Genomic DNA, 19682 nt, shown 5'->3' with positions numbered 1-19682 from the left:
CCCTCTGCCTGCGGATCCTTCTCCCCCTCCAGCTCTATTTCCCCCTCAGTCTCCGTCACCATCTGCCCCTCCGTCTCCCCACTTCATAGTCCCTTCCATCATTCCCTCCATAATCCCTTCTATCTCCATCGCCCTCTCGCCTTCCATCAATCCCACTCTCTACCCTTCCCTCTCCCCCACCATTTGTTCCTGTATATGCTCCTGCCCCCAGCTCTTAACTGCAACACTCTGCTTCCCCAAGTTCCCCACGTTGGAGTCAATTCTACGTCCCTTCCAACCTCAGTCATGGAATCGTTTACAGAAAGAGGTCATTCCAGCCCCTCAGGTGTGAATGACACACCTTGTGCCCTGAGCACCTCTGATGTGGAGGTTGTGAGATCCTACACACTGCCCCCACCCCACAAAGTTGCTCATTCGAGTGTGGGTTTGGGTTTGTACCTCTGCTTGTGGGGGGTTGGGCCCACTGAGGACGGTCATGAGAGTTTCACGAGCCAAGCGAGAGACCGCGGCTGGCTGCGATGGCAGCAGCACCACCAGAACGTTGGTGACCTCCTCCTTCACCTCGTACTCGGCCGTCCGCAGCAGGTCAATGAGCATCAGCACAAACCCCTCATCCGTCAGGTCTGGCAGGAACATCTGCTGGGTACAGGGAAACAAGCCAGCAAGCAGCTGAGTTTATTGCAATACATAACACAGAATAAAGTCGAATAAACTCTTCTTGGGCTTCCAGGTGTCAGTTATAACTAACATACTAAAGCCCGAAAGCACATACCTCCAGCCTCCAGGGTAGCTTCTATCCCACTGTTATAAGATTACTGAATGGCTCCCTGTTGATCCCACAATCTACCTCGTTATGACATTGCACCTTATTGTCTGCCTGCACCGCACTCTCTCTGTAATTGTAACACTTTATTCTGCATTCTGCTTTTGGTTTACCTTGTTCTACCTCATTGCACTGCTGTGTTGAAATAATCCGTCTGGACCACATACAACACAAAGTTTTTCATTGTACCGTGGTACATCTGACAATACTAAATCAATTAACAGTTTACAGGGAAAGGGCAGTGAGGGCAGACAATAAGGTGCGAGGGCCACAGCAAGGTAGATTGGGAGATCATCAGTTCATCCTTATTGTCAGAAAGAGTGGGAGACACGGGGCTGGAGTGGTGCAGGGATAGGCTAGTAACAGGCCAGTTAGTTTAAATTCTAAACACAAGGGATTCTACAGATGTTGGAAATCCAGAGCAACACACACAAAATGGTGGAGGAACTCAGCAGGTCAGGCAGCACCTATGGAGAGGAATAAACAGTTGACATTTTGCATCAATTCCTTTCAGCAGGACTGGAAAGGAAAGGGGAAGAAGTAATCCCTCACCTTCCATCTGGATAGTCTCCAACCTCAAGGCATGAACATCAGTTTCTCTAACTTCCAGTAATTTCTCCCCCATCTCCCTTTTCTTTTTCCATTTCCCATTCAGGTTCCCCTCTCGCCTCTTCCCTTCTCCTCATCTGCCCATCACCTCCCTCTGGTTCCCTTCCTCCTTCCTTTCTCCCATGGTTCAATCACCTCTCTTATTCGATTCCTTCTTCTCCAGCTCTTTACCTCTTCCACCTATCACCTCTCAGCAACCCGACTACCTTCCTCCTCACCTGGTCTCACCTATCATCTGTCAACCTGTCATCCTCCCAGCCGCTCACCTTCTGATTCTGGCTTCTTCCCCACTTCCTTTACAGTCCTTTTGAAGGGTCTCGGCCTGAAGTGTTGACTGTGTATTTCTCCCCAGGGTTCAGAACACGGAGCATTGAACAGCATAGCCCTTGGGCCAAACAGTTGTGCAGGAACAGAGGGGTCTTGGGACTCATGTCCATAGATCCCTCAAAGTTACTACACAGGTTGATAGGGTTGTTAAGAAGGTGTATGCAGCGTCGGGGGACTGAGTTCAAGAGGTAATGTTGGAGCTGTAAAGCTCTGGGTTTATGTTTCTTATAGCAGAGATAATTTATTTATTTGGAGATGGTAAGTGCACAGGAGCTTCCAGCCCTTCAAACCACGCTGCCCAGCAACCCACTGAGTTAACCCCAGCCTAATCACAGGACAATTTACAATGGCAAATTAACCTACTAACTGGTACGCCTTTGGAATGTGCGAGGAAACCACAAATTCCACAGGGAGGACGTAGGAATTGAACTCCCACGCCCCGAACTGTAATAGCATCATGCTGTTACACTATACTGGCATCACTTCTGGTAAGACAGCAGCACCTGCGGTCGCAGTGGCCTCATGGGGGCCAACCAAAGGTGCTTTTCTCTTTGTTAAATGTGTTTTTTTTTATTGTAAGACTATACTGGACTCCGGTAACCATGGGGCCAGCACATCTATCACATCAGTAAGCTGGCCAGACGGGACGCAGAGTGGAAACCCGCATCAAGGAGCACAGGAGGTGTCTCTGTTGTGGTTACCCGGAGAAATCGGCGGTAGCAGAACATTGCATTCGCAATGGCCATAGGATTGACCTCAATGGTACAAAACTACCGTGCCGTGCCATTGGCTTTTGGGACCACCTGGTAAAGGAAGCCATTGAAATAAAACCAGAGGAAAAGAGTTTTAACAAAGACGAAGGTCTCATTCTAAGTAAGAACTGGAATTTGATTCTAAGCAAGGTGGGAGACCTGATTGGATGAGGACTAACCAATCATGAAGGACGAAACAGTGGGGTATAAATACCACCAGACTAGACACGCCTGGGCGTCATCCCTGCAGAAGATGGCAGAGTTTGTCATTGAAACATAAATTCTAAATGATACCTGTACCCGAATTGAAACCCAAGAAGAGTTTATTCATCATATTCGCTGGGAAAGCACTAGACCTTTTCTGATTTGACGTGTAAAGCTGGGAGTGAACAGGAGGGTCCCATTTCTTTCCGCACTCAGGAGAGTACATCGGGAGTTACAGCATTTGGCTCTTACCTTGGAATCTGCATTGGGAAAGGCTTTATTAAACCAGGCCTCCCCCTTGAATCGTTGAACCGGCACTGGAAGAGGAGGTGAGGTCGAGACTTCTGGCTCCTGTGGCAGAGATCTGTGCTGGGGTGGACTGGGCCTGGACACTGGAGTGGGGAGTCTTCTTACCTTTGGCTCCTGTCAGCAAGAGAGCGAGAGTGAGTGAGTGAGCAAGAGTGAGAGAATGAGAGAGCAAGAGTGAGAAAGAGCACACGTGAGAGAGTAAGCAAATGAGCGAAAGTGAGAGGATGAGAGACAGAGCGCAAGAGAGTGAGTGAGTGAGAGTGAGAGAGAGAGACTGAGAGATGAGAAAAAGACTGTGCAGGAGACTGTGAGGAGCTTTCTATGCTCACTCTGACTGTTAAAACACGGAGGATCCTTCAAAAAGTCCCACACCCCCAATGAATCTGTGACTTCAGTCTCTTGGGGCTGACGTGAAAGCATTTTTCACGAGGGTGAACCCACAGAAAGGACTCAGCCAGACGGGCTACCTGGCTGAGTACTAAAGACCTGGGCTGATCAACTGGCTGGAGTGTTCACTGAGACCTTTAACCTCCTGCTTCGGCATTCTGAGTTACCCACCTGCTTCAAGGAGGCTTCAATGAGACCGATGCCTAAGTGGAGCAACCAACCAACAGAGAGGGAGTGTGTGAGAACAGCTACCTTTTCAACTAGGTCCACGATCAACGTTTAAAAGGCAGTTTTTATGAGATGTGCAGTGACCAATCAACATGGAAAGAACGCGTAAAAAGAGCTACCTTTTCGATTACAAGAACGACAAAATTTGCAAATGCTGGAGATCCAAAGTGACGCGTACAAAATGCTGGAGAAACTCAGCAGCATCTATGGAAAAGAGTAAACAGTCGATGTTTCGGGCTGAAACCCTTCATCGAGACTAGAAAGAAAGAGGAGAAGTCAGAGGAAGTTCAAGGTGGCAGGTGAGAGGTGAAACTCTGAGAGGGAGGGGCAAGAGAGATAAAAGTCTGGAGAAGGGGGAATCTGAAAGGAGAGGACTGGAGACCATGGGAGGAGGAGTACGGGAGGGAGGTGTTGAGATAAAGTAAGAGAGGGAAATGGGGATGTGGAATGATGAAGGAGAGGGAGGGGCAATTACTGGAAGTTCAAGAAACCGATGTTCATGTCATCAGGTTGGAGGCTACTCAAGGTATTGCTTCTCCAACCTGAGTGTGGCCTCATCACCACAGTAAAGGAGGCCATGGACGGGCATGTCGGAATGGGAATGGGAAGCAGAATTAAAATGGGTGGCCAGGAGATGCTGCTTTTTCTGGTGGAGGAACTGTAAGTGCTCGGTGAAGTCAGGTCTCACCAATAAACAGGAGGCCACACTGTGAGCACTGCATACAGTAGATTGACTCAACAGACTCGCAAATGAAGTATTGTTGGAAGGAGTGTTGGGGGCCCTGAATGGTAGTGAGGAAGGAGGTGTAGGGGCAGTTGTGCCACTTGTTCCACTTGCAAGGATAAGTGCCAGAAGGGAGATCAGTAGGGAGGAACGAATGGACAAAGGATTCACAAAGGGAGCAATCCCTGTGGGAAGCAGAAAGATCAGGGAAGGAAAGATGTGCTTGGTGGTGGTATCCCATAGGAGATAGAGTTGTAGAGAATTACGTGCGGGACGCGAAGGCTAGTGGGATGATAGGTAAGAACAAGAGGAACCCTATCCCTGGTGTGGCTTAAGAATGGAGGGAGGACAGACGTGTGCAAAATGGAAGAGATGCAGGTGAGGGCAGCAGTGATGGTGGAGGAAGGGAAACCTCTTTCTTTGAAGAAGGAGAATATCTCATTAGCTCTGGAATGGAAAGCTTCATCTTGAGAGCAGATGCGATGGAGATGGAGGAAGTGAGAAAGGGGATGACATTTTTACAAGTGACGGGGTGGGAAGAGGTATTGTCCAGATAGCTGTGAGAGTCAGTGGTTTATAAAAGATATCAGCAGATAGATTGTCTCCAGAGATAGAGATAAAGAAATAGAGAAAGGGGAGGGAGGTGTCAGAAATGGACCAAGTAAATTTGAGGGCTGGTTGGAAGTTGGAGGCAAAGTTGATGAAGTTGATGAGCTCAGCAAGGGTGCAGGAAGCAGCACCAATGCAGTTGTCGATGTAGCTTAGGAAGAAAATTGGGTTTTCCATAGATGCTGCCTGGCCTACTGAGCCCCTCCAGCATTTTGTGTGTGTTATCTTTTCAACTCGCTCCACGTTCAAGATTTAAAACGCAGAGCTTCGCGGCAGTTTCTCTGAGTTGAGTGCAACCAATCATCAGAGAAGGAATGCGTAAAAAAGAGCTACCTTTTCAATGAGGTCCACGATCAAGGGTTAAAAGGCAGTGCTTCGCAGCAGTTTCTCTGAGTAGTGTGACAACCAATCAACAAAGAGCTATCATGAGAAAGGGTGAATAAAAGTAATGCAGGTGCTGTCCTTTGAGCTGCCAATCTTTTGAGTGTGCCAGTCTTTAGAGTGGCTTTGTCATAGAGGTGCAGCACAGAAACAGGCCCTTTGGCCCATCCAGTCGATGCTGTAACCATTTAAACTGCCTACTCCCATCAGCCAGCACCGGGACATAACCCCCCATAACCGTATCATCCACATACCTATCCAAACTTCTCTTAAGCGTTGAAATTGAGCTCGCATGCACCACTTGTGCTGGCAGCTCGTTCTACACGCTCACAGCCCTCTGAGTGAAGAAGTTTCCTCTTATGTTCCCCTTAAACTTTTCTCCATTCACCCTTAGCCCATGACCTCTGGTTATAGTCCCACCCAACCTTAGATTAAAAAAAAGCCTGCTTGCATTTACCCTTTCTATACCACTCATAATTTCATATACCTCTATCAAATCTCCTCTCAATCTTCTGCATTCTAAGATATAAATTCCTAACCCTCTCAATCTTTTTCTATAACTTAGGTACTCCAGACATGGCAACATCATTGTAAATTTTCTCTGTACTCTTTCAACCTTATTTACATCTTTCCTGTAGGCAGGTGACACAATACTCAAAATTAGACCTCACCAACATCTCATACAACTTCAGCTCATCTTGGCTCATCTGTCTTGGGTGAAATCAGGTTTGGGCAATGTAAAGTATCTGGCTACTTTCTCACTTTATTCTTGTACTCTCCAGGGTTCTGAAAGAGGTGGCTGAAGAGATTATGGAGGCATTCGCAATCAAGAATCACTAGATTCTGGAATGCTTCCGGAAGACTGTAAAATTGCAAATTGTCACTCCACTCTTCAAAAAGGGAGAGAGGCAGAAGAAAGGAAATTATAGCCTAGTTAGTCTGACCTCAGTGGTTGGGAAGATGTTGGAGTTGATTACTAAGGATGAGGTCTCAGGGTACTTAGAGGCCCATGATAAAATGGGCTGTAGTCAGCATGGTTTCCTCAAGGGAAAATCTTGCCTGACAAATTTGTTGGAATTCTTTGAAGAAATAACAAGCAGGATAGACAATGGAAAATCATTTGATGTTGTGTACTTGGATTTTCAGAAGGCCTTTGACAAGGTGCCACATGAGGTTGCTTAACAAGCTACGAGCCCATACCATAACAGGAAAAGATTCTAGCATGGATAAAGCAGTGGCTGATTGGCAAGAAGCAAAGAGTCAGAATAAAGGGAACCATTTCTGGCTGGCTGCCAGTGACAACTGGTGTTCACAGGGGTCTGTGTTGGGACCAGTTCTTTTTATGCTAGATGTCAATGATTTGGATGATAGAATTAATAGCTTTGTTGCAAAGTTTGTGGATGACACGAAGTTAGGTGGAGGGCAGATAGTTTTGAGGAAGTAAAGACTTGGACAGATTAGGAGAATGGGCAAAGAAGTGGTAGATGGAATAACATGTCCAGAAGTTTGTGGTCATGCATTTTGGTAGAAGGGGGAAAGGGTTGACTATTTCCTCAATGGAGCAAAAATACCAAAAGCTGAGGTGCAAAGGGACTTGGGAGTCCTTGTGCAGGATTCCCTAAAGGTTAATTTGCAGGTTGAGTCTGTGGTGAGGAAGACAAATGCGATGTTAATATTCATTTCTGGAGGACTAGAATATAAAAGCAAGGATGGAATGTTGAGACTTTATAAAGTGCTGGTGAGGCCTCACTTGGAGTACTGTGGGCAGTTTTGAGCCCCTTATCTTCGAAAGGATGTGCTGAAACTGGAGAGGGTTCAAAGGAGGTTCACGAAAATGATTCCAGGATTGAACAGCTTGTCGTATGAAGAGCCTGTATTCACTTGAATTCAGAAGAATGAGGGCTAACCTCATTGAAACCTATTGAATGCTGAAAGGCCTTGATAGAGTGGACATGGAGAGGATGTTTCCGATGGTGGGAGAGTCTAAGACCAGATGACACAGCCTCAGAATAGACGGGCGTCCTTTTAGAACGGAGATGAGGAGAAATATCTTTAGCCAAAGAGTGGTGAATCTGTGCCATTCTTTGCCATAGGCAGCCATGCAGGCCAAGTCCTTACGGATATTCAAGGCAGAGGTTAATAGATTCTTGATTGGTCAGGGCATGAAGGGATATGGGGAGAAGGCAGGAGACTGGGGCTGAGAGGAGAATGGATCAGCTGTGATGAAATGGCAGAGCAGACTTGATGGGCAAATGGCCTCATTCAGCTCTTGCATCTTATGGTCTTATAGTCTAAGAAGAATGTGGTGACCTGCCTCTGAGAATATTATCCAGTAGCGCTTACATCCACTGTGATGAAGTGCTTTGAGAGGTCAGTGATGAAACATATCATCTCGTGCCTGAGAAATGACTTAGCTCTGCTTCAGTTTGCCTACCAGCATGACAGGTTCACAGCAGATGACATTTCATTGGCTCTTCACTCAACCCTGGAAGATCTGGACGGCCAAGATGCATGCATCATGACTACTGATCTGCATTCAATACTATCATCCTCTCAAAACTAATCAATAAGCTTCAAGACCTTGGCCTCAATATCTCCTTGTGCAACTGGCTCCTCAATTTCCTCACTTGCAGACCCCAGTTAGTTTGGATTGGCAACAACATCTCTTCCGTGATCTCCATCAGCACAGGTGCACCGCAAGGATGTGTACTTAGCCCGCTGCTCTACTCACTTTATACCTATGACTAGGAGACTAAGCACAGCTCCAATGCCATTCTTAAGTTTGCTGACGACACCACTGTCATTGGTCGAATCAAAGGTAGTGATGAATCAGCATATAGGGGGGAGATTGATAATTTGGTCATGGGGTGCCACCACAAAAACCTCTCACTCAATGTCAGCAAGACCAAGGAACTGATTATTGACTTCAGGAGGAGGAAACCAGAGGTCCCTGAGCCAGTCCTTATCGGGGGATCAGAGGTGAAGTGGATCACTTGGTGTTATGATTTCAGAGGATCTGTCTCGGGCCCAGCAAGCAAGTCCAATTACAAAGAAAGCACAGCATTGCCTCTACCTTCTTAGAAGCATGCAAAGATTCGGCACGACATCTAAAACTTTGACAAACTTCTTCAGATATGTGGAGAGTATATCGACTGATTGCCTGGTATGGAAAAACCAATATCCTTGAATGGAAAGTCCTATAAAAAGTAGTGGATCATTAACATGAGAAAATCTGCAGATGCTGGTTTCCCCAGTGACTTCCTTGCCAGCGAAACAAGTACCACACCTGCGCGACACCTCCTCCCTCACTACCACTCAGAGTCCCAGGTGAGGCAACACTTCATCTGTGAGTACGTTGGGGGTCAGCTACTGTATCCAGTGCTCCCGGTGTGGCCTCTTGTATATCAGTGAGACCCAACGTAGATTGGGAGACCGCTTCGTCGAGCACCTACACTCCGTCTGCCAGAAAATGTGGGATCTCCCAGTGGCCGCCCATTTTAATTCTACTTCCCATTACCATTCCAACATGTCAGTCCGTGGCCACCACTACTGCCACGATGAGGCCACACTCAGGTTGGAGGAGCAACACCTTATACTCTGTCTGGGTAACCTGATGACATGAACGTCAATTTCTCGAACTTCTGGTAATGCCCCCCCCCCTCACCATTCCCCGTTCCTATTTTCCTCCCTCACCTTTTTCCTTACCTGCTCATCACCTCCCTCTGGTGCTCCTCCTTCCCCTTCCTCCATGGTCTTCTACCCTCTCCCATCAGGTTCCCCCTTCTCCAGTCCTTTATCTCGTTCACCAATCGACTTTCCAGCTATCTACTTCACCCCCTCTCCCTCTCCCAGTTTTACCTGTCACCTCGTACTTCTTCCTCCCCCCCCCAGCTTCTTACTCTGACTTCTCATCTATTTTTCCAGTCCTGATAAAGGGTCACAGCCCAAAACATCAGTTCTTATTCCTTTCCACAGATGCTGCCTAACCTGCTAAGTTCCTCTAGCATTTTGTACGTTGCCAGCAAGTAGTGGGTACAGCCCAGTCCATCACGGGTAAAGCGCACCCAACCACTGAGCACATCTACATGGAGTGCTGTCGCAGGACAGCAGCATCAACCTGATCATGCTCTCTTCTCGCTGCTGCCATCAGGAAGGAGGTACAGGAGCCTCCAGGCTCACACCACCAGGTTCAAGAACAGTCGTTACCCCTCAACTACCAGACACTTGAACCAGAGCGGATAACTTCACTTGCCCCATCGTTGAAATGTTCTCACAACTTACAGACTCACTTTCAAGGACTCTTCATTTCATGTTCTCAATATTTATTGTTTACTTATTAATTTTCTGTGTTTGTATTTGCATTGCTGTTTTTGCTCATTGGCTTGCTGCCGTGTTGGGTGAGGTCTTTCATTGATTCTAATGTTTCCTTGTATTTACCGTGAATGTCTGCAAGAAAGTGAATCTTGGGTTGTATATGGTGACATATATGTAATTTGATAATAAATTTACTTTTAACTTTGTGAGGGTGACTGAAACAGAGGGCAAGTCAGAGTGAGAGAATAAGAGACAGACAGAGTGAGCGTCAGTGTGATGGTGAGAGAGGTAACAGAGAGACGAAGAGACGAAGTGTACCTGAGGGGCTGGTGCGTCACTTCTGATTTGCAGCTTCTCCTCCTGTTTTGGAGGCTTGGTCTCCATTGTTGGCTCTGGCGTAGCACTGAAGACACGGGAACGGTCCGAATCTGAGGACTGAAACAGATGAGAGGCCAGCGATGAAGAGACTGAACTGGTGCGGAAATCCCGTAGCTCTTGCCCCAGAGCAGGACAAGAGGCTGACTATCCCACAGTGAGTGACTCACCTCCCAACAGCTGTTCACAGGGCATGGGTTAGGAGTGTGATGGGACCTGCCCGCTTGCCTGGACAGGTGAAGCTTCAGAAACTCTCAAGGGGCTCAACACCATCTAGGACAGAACAGTCCATTCAATCAGCACCCTGCCCACCCCCGAAACACTCCTTCCCTCCACAGAGGCCACAGGGCACACCGTCAACAAAACAAACCGGGTTTACTTGCCCAGGCTATTCCAACAACTCCACTCAAAACCCCTACCTCCTTCATCGAGGACAAAGGTAGTAGGGGGCAGGACAACACCACCACCAGCGGGTTCCCCCTCGTCTCACAGACCATCCTGACTTGTGAGTATCTCACCGTCACTGCGTCAAAACCCAGACTGTAGTCAGTCATAGAACATTGAAGATAAAACAGAAACAGGTCCTTCGGCCCACAATGTTGTGCCAATCCAATTAAATTAGTCATCAAATGGGCATCCTAACTAATCCCTTCTGCCTTCACAATGTCCATATCCTTCCATTTTCCTCATATTCATATGCTTATCTAAACTTTTCTTTAAATCTCTAATGTATCTGCCTCTACCGCCATCACAGGCACCCACCACTCTGTGTGTCAAAAAAACTAGCCCCTCACGCCCTCCTTTAATATTACCCCCCTCTCACCTTAAGTACCTGCCCTCTGGTATTAGGCATTTCAACCCTGGAAAAAAGATACTGTCTACTCTAACCCTATCAAGAAGACAGCTCACTCTCTGCTTCCCGAGGGAAAGTTAGGGATGGGCAATATATGCATGGCCAATTACTCTCACTCCCAAAAATGATTAAATTAATAAAAATAACCACAGCAGTCAGCAGCAACTGCCAGCCCCCTGGAAGGCCAGAGCAGTGACTGGTCCAGTGCTCTGGGACTCTGGAGATGAAAGGATAATTACTCCCTGGAGACGTCATTGCTTCCTGCTCCCATTCCCCATCCAACTCATGTCCAGATCTTACTGCCCACTGTGTCGCCCCTCCCTACTGCCAGGTGAGGTTCCAAGGTAGGTCACCAGCACCTTCATACACCATGGACTCTGTCAACACCTCTCGCTGCCTTGGTAAAGCAGCCAGCATAATTGAAGACCCCTCCCACAGAACATTCTCTCTCTTCCCCTCTCCCATTGGGCAGAAACCATGCTCAGTGATAGCATCTATCCCATGAACTATTGAATGAACCTCTCATACACTTGATCTCCCAATCTACCTTGTTATGACCTTGCACCTTATTGCCTGCCTGCCTGCCCTACACCCTCTCTATAACTGTAACGCCTTATTCTGCAGTCCTGATGCAAAGTCTCAGTCTCCATAGACGCTGCCTGACCTGCTGAGTTCCTCCAGCATCTTGTGTGTGTTGTTCTGGACTTTCAGCTCCTGCAGAACCCCTTATTCTGATTCTGATTTGGGTTCTGATGTGACGATAACAGAGCTTTACCCAGTTAGCAGCCTGCTGCCCATCTGCACACACACGGACTCTGTACCTGTAGTTCCCAGGACACTGGCGTCTCCAACTTCAGCAGCACCTTTGGATCTGGCGTCTGCTCCAACTCCAGTTCTGTCTTCACCACCTCCTTCACCTCAACCCTCAGCTCCGTTTCTGAATGGCCCAGGTCTTGCCAGGGTTCCATCGGCCAGAGCAAGCGGAGGAACACTGAGTTCGGGATAAAGCCGTCCAGGGCGATAGGGACGTCCGGGGGCCCTGCCCAGTGGGGCAGTCCCCTGGCCTGTAGAAGAGCAGAGACAGTGAGGAAGGGATCACAGAGCTCGGGAGGGCAGGATGGAGCCTTACCCCACATTAACAGCCCTAAGAGACTTACCAGGATCCTGCCTGCACCAGAGAGAATCTCTTACGATGATAAGTCAAGTCAAGTCAAGTTTATTGTCATTTCGACCATAAGCTGCTGGTACAGTACACAGTAAAAACTAAACAACGTTCCTCCAGGACCCTGGTGTTACATTAAACAACACAAAACTACACTAGACTATGTGAGACAGCACAAGGCTAAACTAGACTACGTAAAACAACATAAAAACTACACTAGACTACAGACCTGCAGAGAACTACATAAAGTGCACAAAACAGTGCAAGGCAGCACAATAAATAATAAACAAGACAATAAGCACAGTAGAGGACAAATTACAATATAATAAATGATGTAGATGTCAGTCTAGACTCTGGGTATTGAGGAGTCTGATGGCTTGGGGGAAGAAACTGTTACATAGTCTGGTTGTGAGAGCCCGAATGCTTCGGTGCCTTTTGCCAGATGGCAGGAGGGAGAAGAGTTTGTATGAGGGGTACGTGGGGTCCTTCACAATGCTGTTAGCTTTGCGGATGCAGCGTGTGGTATAAATGTCTGTAATGGAGGGAAGAAAGACCCCGATGATCTTCTCAGCTGACCTCACTATCTGCTGCAGGGTCTTGCGATCCGAGATGGTACAATTTCCGAACCGGGCCATGATGTAGCTGCTCAGGATGCTCTCAATACAACCTCTGTAGAATGTGGTGAGGATGGCGGGTGGGAGATGGACTTTTCTCAGCCTTCGCAGAAAGTAGAGATGCTGCTGGGCTTTCTTTGCTATGGAACTGGTGTTGAGGGACCAGGTGAGATTCTCCGCCGGGTGAACACCAAGAAATTTGGTGCTCTTAACAATCTCAACGGAGTTGAGTGAGCTGGGGCTTTTCTCTTTGGAATGAAGGGGAATGAAAGGTGACTTCACAGAGGTGGACAAGATGATGAGAAATAGATCAAGTGGACAGCCAGAGACTTTTTCCACAGGGTGGAAATGGCTAATACCAAAGGGGCAAAATTTTAGGGTGATTGCAGGGATGTACAGGGTATGTCAGAGGTAAGGTCCTTACACAGAGAGTGATGGGTGTATGGAATGCCCTGTCTGGGATGATGGTAGAGGCAGATTCATTACAGGCATTCAAGAAACTCTGAAATAGGCTCATGGATGAAAGAAATAGAGGGAAGTGTTAGATTGATTTTAATAGATTAAAAGGCAGGCCCTTCGACTAAGAAAGGATGTGCTGGCATTGGAGGGTCCAGAGGAGGTTCATGAGAATTATCTGGGAGCTCTGGGTGTTCCGGAGTTTGGGGTTCAATTCCAGTGTCAGTCTGTAACGAATCTCTGTATGCCCACACCACATACACGTGGGTTGTCTCCAGATGCTCCAGTTTCCTCTCACAGTCCAAAGACGTACCGGGTTGGTCACTGTAAACTGTCCTGTGGTTAGATTACAGTTAATCAGGTTTGACCAGAGTTGCAGGGGTGCCATGGCCTGAAGGGCCAGAAGGGCCCATTCTGCACTGTATCGCTAAATAATAAATAATTAAATGGCTAATGTATGAGGAGAATTTAATGGCTCTGAGCTTGTACTTGCTGAAGTTGAGAAGTATGTGTGGGGGGGAGGAGATCTCATTTAAACCTATCAAATATTGAAATGCTTTGACAGAGTGGATGTGGAGGGTATGTTTCCTGCAGGACCAGAGGGCACAGCCACAGAATAGAGGGGCATCCCTTTAGAACCAGAATCAGGTTTATTATCACGGACATGCATTGTGAAATTTGTTAACTTAGCAGCAGCAGTTCAATGCAACACATAATATAGAAGAAAAAAAAGTAAAAGTAAATAAGTAAATCAATTACGGTATACATATATGGAATAGATTAAAATCATGCGAAAACAGATATAATATATATTTAAAAAGTGAGGCAGTGTTCATGGGTTCAATGAAGCAGATTCTGGTTCGGTGGGCTGAGCACTTTAACAACGTCCTTAACCGCCCTGCCGACATCAACGACGAGGCCATTGCCCGCCTGCCCCAGGTAGAGATCAACAAGAATCTCGACACCCTCCCCACAGTAGATGAAGTCAGGAAGGCAGTGAAGCAACTCTCCTGTGGCAAAGCGCCAGGACCCGATGCAATCCCTGCTGAGGTATACAAAGCAGGAGGCCCTGTCATGATGCAAAAGCTGACTGTACTCTTCCAGTCCATGTGGAAAAAGGGACAGGTCCTGCAACAGCTGAAAGATGCCAGCATAGTCCACATCTACAGGAGGAAAGGCAACCGCCAGTCTTGCAACAACCACCGAGGCATCTCCCTCTTGTCCATTGCGGGGAAGGTTCTGGCCAGCGTCCTGCTCAACCGCCTTCTCCAACATCTTGAGCAAGGTCTGCTCCCAGAAAGCCAGTGCGGCTTCCATGCTGAACGCGGGACCGCGGACATGATTTTTGCTGAGCGCCAACTCCAGGAAAAATGCCAGGAGCAACACAGCGACCTCTTCGTGACCTTGTCGATCTAACCAAGGCTTTCGATACGGTCAGCAGAGAAGGCTTGTGGAAGATCATGGAGAGGTCTGGCTGCCCCAGCAAGTTCATCACAATCATCCGGCAGTTCCACAATGGTATGATGGTGAAAGTTCTGGATGACGGCGACGAGTCGGAGGCCTTCCCAGTGACAAATGGCGTCAAACAAGGCTGCGTTCTTGCCCCAACTCTGTTCAGTATGGTATTCTCTGCCATGCTGACAGATGCCTTCCGTAACTACGAGGAAGGAATCCACATCAGGTACAGGACTGACGGCAGGTTGTTCAACCTTAGGCGCCTGCAGGCAGTTACAAAGGTGCGAGAGACTGTCATCAGAGACTTGCTGTTTGCTGATGACTGCGCACTCAACGCCAGCACAGAGCAGGAGATGCAGCATGAAATGGACTGCTTCTCACAAGCCTGCGACAACTTCGGTCTCACTATCAGCACCAAAAAGACAGAAGTTATGTACCAGCCTGCCCCAGGAAAGCCATACCAGGAGCCACGCATCACGGTGAAGGGCCAGAACCTCCAGGCAGCCGACAACTTCACCTACCTGGGCAGTATACTCTCTCGCGCAGTGAACATAGACGCTGAGGTCAACAACAGGATTGCCAAAGCCAGCGCCGCCTTTGGGAGACTCCGTGAGAACGTCTGGGAACGGAGAGGACTCAGCCTTACCACCAAGCTGAAGGTCTACTGTGCAGTGGTCCTTACCACCCTCCTTTACGCCAGCAAGACCTGGACTGTCTACAGCAGACACGCCAAACAGTTCAACCACTTTCACCTGAGCCGTCTCCGCAGACTCCTCCACATCAGGTTGCAGGACAAAGTCCCCGACACGGAAATCCTGGAACGAGCTGGGCTCTGCAGCGTCTACACCCTCCTGCTGAAAGCCCAAGCCAGGTGGGCTGGACGTGTGGTCAGAATGCCAGACAGCCGATTGCCTGAGCAGCTGCTGTACGGAGAACTGTGTCAGGGCAAGCGCTCAGTCAGGGGGCAGAAGAAACGTTACAAAGACTGCCTTAAAGCGTCCCTCAAAGGCCTGGGTGTCGACATCAACACGTGGGAGACGCTTGCCCTCGACCGTCCAGCTTGGCGCAGCAAGATCACCACAGGAGCCCGTGCAGCTGAAGTCAGGCGCATCATCGAGGCGCAACGAAAGCGTGCTGTGCGCAAGGCCCGAGCAGCATCCACTGCCACGACAGCACCCACCCACTTGTGTCCCACATGTGGGCGAGCCTTCAGGGCCCGGATTGGCCTCATCAGTCACCTCCGGACCCACAGCCACCAATCTCCCATTTGACTTTGAAGCCATGGTCATCTTCGACTACGATGGACGAACAACAACAATCTCCTACGTGACGGTAACAGTGAGAAAAGGGCATGCCCTGGGTGCTGGAGGTCCTTAACAATGGACACTGCCTCTCTGAGACACCACTCCTTGAAGATGTCCTGGGTACTTTGTAGGCTAATACCCAAGATGGAGTCAACTAAATTTACAACCTTCTGCAGCTACTTTCAGTCCTGTGCAGAGGCGTCCACCTCCATACCAGACAGTGATGCAGCCTGTCAGATTGCTCTCCATGGTACATCTATAGAAGTTTTTGAGTGCTTTTTGTTGACATACCAAATCTCTTCAAACTCCTAATGAAGTATAGTTGCTGTCTTGCCTTCTTTATAGCTGCATCTATATATTGGGACCAGGTTAGGTCCTCAGAGATCTTGACACCCAGAAACTTGGAACTGCTCACTTTCTCCACTTCTGATCCCTCTGTGAGGATTGGTGTGTGTTCCTTCGACTTACCTTTCTGGAAATCCACAATCATCTCTTTCATCTTACTGACGTTGAGTGTAAGGTTGTTGCTGTGACACCACTCCACTGTTTGGCATATCTCACTCCTGTACACCCTCTCATCTCCATCTGAGATTCTACCAACAATGGTTGTATCATCAGCAAATTTATACAGTGGCAAGCATAAGTTTGGGCACCCTGCATGGTCAGTACTTAGTAACACCTCCTTTGGCAAGTATCACAGCCTGTAAACGCTTTCTGTAGCCAGATAAGAGTCTTTCAATTCCTGTTTGGGGGATTTTTGCCCATTCTTCCTTGCAAAAGGCTTCTAGTTCTGTGAGATTCTTGGGCTGCCTTGCATGCACTGCTCTTTTGAGGTCTATCCACAGATTTTCGATGATGTTTAGGTCGGGGGACTGTGAGGGCCATGGCAAAACCTTCAGCTTGCACCTCTTGAGGTAGTCCATTGTGGATTTTGAGGTGAGTTTAGGATCATTATCCTGTTGTAGAAGCCATCCTCTTTTCATCTTCAGCTTTTTTACAGACGGTTGATGTTTGCTTCCAGAAGTTGCTGGTATTTAATTGAATTCATTCTTCCCTCTACCAGTAAGTGTTCCTCGTGCCATTGGCTGCAACACAAGCCCAAAGCATGATCGATCCACCCCCGTGCTTAACAGTTGGAGAGGTGTTCTTTTCATGAAATTCTGCACCATTTTTTCTCCAAACATACCTTTGCTCACTGCAGCCAAGAAGTTCTATTTTAACTTCATCAGTCCACAGGACTTGTTTCCAAAATGCATCAGGCTTGTTTAGATGTTCCTTTGAACTTTTTGAATAGAACTTATTGGTTGCAATGAGCAAAGGTACGTTTGGAGAAAAAAGGGTGCAGACTATCCAACTATCTTTTTTGAACAAAGGGATAATATTCGCCTCCCTCCAATCCTCCGGTACCATTCCTGTGGACAATGAGGACATAAAGATCCTAGCCAGAGGCTCAGCAATCTCTTCCCTTGCCTCGTGGAGCAGCCTGGGGAATATTCCATCAGGCCCCGGGGACTTATCCGTCCTAATGTATCTTAACAACTCCAACACCTCCTCTCCCTTAATATCAACATGCTCCAGAACATCAACCTTACTCATATTGTCCTCATCATCATCAAGTTCCCTCTCATTGGTGAATACCGAAGAGAAGTATTCATTGAGGACCTCGCTCACTTCCACAGCCTCCAGGCACATCTTCCCACCTTTATCTCTAATCGGTCCTACCTTCACTCCTGTCATCTTTTTTTTCTTCACATAATTGAATAATGCCTTGGGGTTTTCCTTTACCCTACTCGCCAAGGCCTTCTCATGCCCCCTTCTTGCTCTCCTCAGCCCCTTCTTAAATTCCTTTCTTGCTACCCTATATTCCTCAATAGACCCATCTGATCCTTGCTTCCTAAACCTCATGTATGCTGCCTTCTTCCACCTGACTAGATTTTCCACCTCACTTGCCACCCATGGTTCCTTCACCCTACCATTCTTTATCTTCCTCACCGGGACAAATTTATCCCTTACATCCCGCAAGAGATCTCTAAACATCGAGCACATGTCCATAGTACATTTCCCTGCAAAAATATCATCCCAATTCACACCCACAAGTTCTAGCTTTATAGCCTCATAATTTGCCCTTCCCCAATTACAACGTTTGTAAAAATTTTCCTGTCCTCTGATTCTATCCTTTTCCATGATAATGCTGAAGGCCAGGGAGCAGTGGTCACTGTCCCCCAGATGCTCATCCACTGAGAGATCTGTGACCTGACCCGGTTCATTACCTAGTACTAGATCTAGTATGGCATTGCCCCTGGTCGGCCTGTCCACATACTGTGACAGGAATCCGTCCTGGACACACTTAACAAACTCTGCCCCATCTAAACCCTTGGAACTAATCAGGTGCCAATCAATATTAGGGAAGTTAAAGTCACCCATGATAACAACCCTGTTATTTTTGCACCTTTCCAAAATCTGCCTCCCAATCTGCTCCTCGGTGTCAGTGAACACTACCTCACTATTTTTCCCTTCTCTTTTTGTTTTGTTTTGTTTTGCTCTACTTACTTAATTTAATTTTGTATACATTTCTTATTGTAATTTAGTTTTTTTTTATTATTATTGTATTACACTGCTGCTGCAAAACAACAAATTTCACAACAAACGCCAGTGATATTAAACCTGATTCTGAACGTTGCAACTGCAACGTCCAGGATCCACTCACCTCTTTCTCACCGTCGGTGACTTCATCCCAGGGTCTGGGTTCAGCCAGGGTGGGGAAGAACCCTTTCCTGATGTACGGTCGTTCCAGCTGCTGTTCTACTGGTTCATCCATCTCCAGCTCGGGAATCTGTCAAAGCCACACGATTAATGAGAGGGTCTCGACCCGAAACACTGACTGTACTCTTTTCCATTGATGCTGCCCGGCCTGCAAGTTCCTCCAGCGTCTTGTGTGTCGCAATTAATGAGAGGGTCTCGACCCGAAACACTGACTGTACTCTTTTCCATTGGTGTTGCCTGGCTTGCTGATTTCCTCCAGCATTTGTGTGTTGTAATTAATAAGAGGATGAGGTTTCTGGCTAACTCCTAATTGTGTGGGGGGCGGGAGCTTAAGGTTGTCATAGCTGGTGGAGGTAATGGGGACAAGCTGCCACTACCTATTAAATGCTCACAATGGCGTGCACCTCAACCAAGTCCAGCTACTGGCATTACCCTGTGGCAGAACCATTTCTACTCACAGGAGAAGGGGAAAAGGCAGGTTACCAGCGTCTTAAAGCCAGCCACTTCAGGCAGATGGGGCTTATCAGCCGTGGTTGGCAGCTCATCCAGGAGAAGGAAACTCTGATCTCAAACCTCCACTGCCCTGCAGCTCTACCCTCTCATGGGGAAAGGCTTCTGGAGTAAACCCCAAGAGAAAAGTCCGGAGCTGGAGTCCCTAAGGCAGTCCTTCACTGAGTTCAACGCCGACTGGCAACTCCTGCAGTGCCACTGGTGCCAAACTGCTTCAGTCTCTGTCATTCCTCAGCTGCGTGGAGAGGGGGAGCCTGCATTGGCTTGCAGTAAGTAGACAGCTAAGATGCAGCATCGATGCTCAACCTCAATCAACAGAGGAGGGCCTGACTGCAGCGATGGGACAAATTCTCTCCATCTCCCAGCCTCGAGGATGGCAGCTAACACCAAGCACCAGACCGTGTGGCAGCAGTTATGGGAAGCCCCCAGCCTACCCTTGGGAGTGTTGGTTGTTATAAAGGATATGGGCTACAATGAGAAGTCGGACAAATTCGGGTTGCTTTGGAGCGGTGGAGTCCAAATG

The 19682-nt window shown here is 47.9% G+C and overlaps 1 protein-coding gene across 1 annotated transcript in view; it reads right to left on the bottom strand.

Moving 5' to 3' along the window:
• LOC134343789 (uncharacterized) overlaps positions 1 to 19682 on the bottom strand; it is an 88634-nt gene that overhangs the window by 53279 nt on the left and 15673 nt on the right. The window contains exons 4-8 of the mRNA XM_063042522.1: positions 18594 to 18719; positions 11717 to 11959; positions 9986 to 10102; positions 2968 to 3138; positions 439 to 636 (exon numbers count right to left, since the gene is read on the bottom strand). Of these exons, the coding sequence (XP_062898592.1) occupies positions 439 to 636; positions 2968 to 3138; positions 9986 to 10102; positions 11717 to 11959; positions 18594 to 18719 (855 nt within the window). The remainder of the gene's footprint in view (positions 1 to 438; positions 637 to 2967; positions 3139 to 9985; positions 10103 to 11716; positions 11960 to 18593; positions 18720 to 19682) is intronic.

This window comes from Mobula hypostoma, chromosome 3, assembly GCF_963921235.1.
Source record: "Mobula hypostoma chromosome 3, sMobHyp1.1, whole genome shotgun sequence".
Taxonomy (NCBI): domain Eukaryota; kingdom Metazoa; phylum Chordata; class Chondrichthyes; order Myliobatiformes; family Myliobatidae; genus Mobula; species Mobula hypostoma.
Note: the sequence above shows the minus strand (reverse complement) of the source record. Positions and strands in the feature narration are given on the sequence as shown.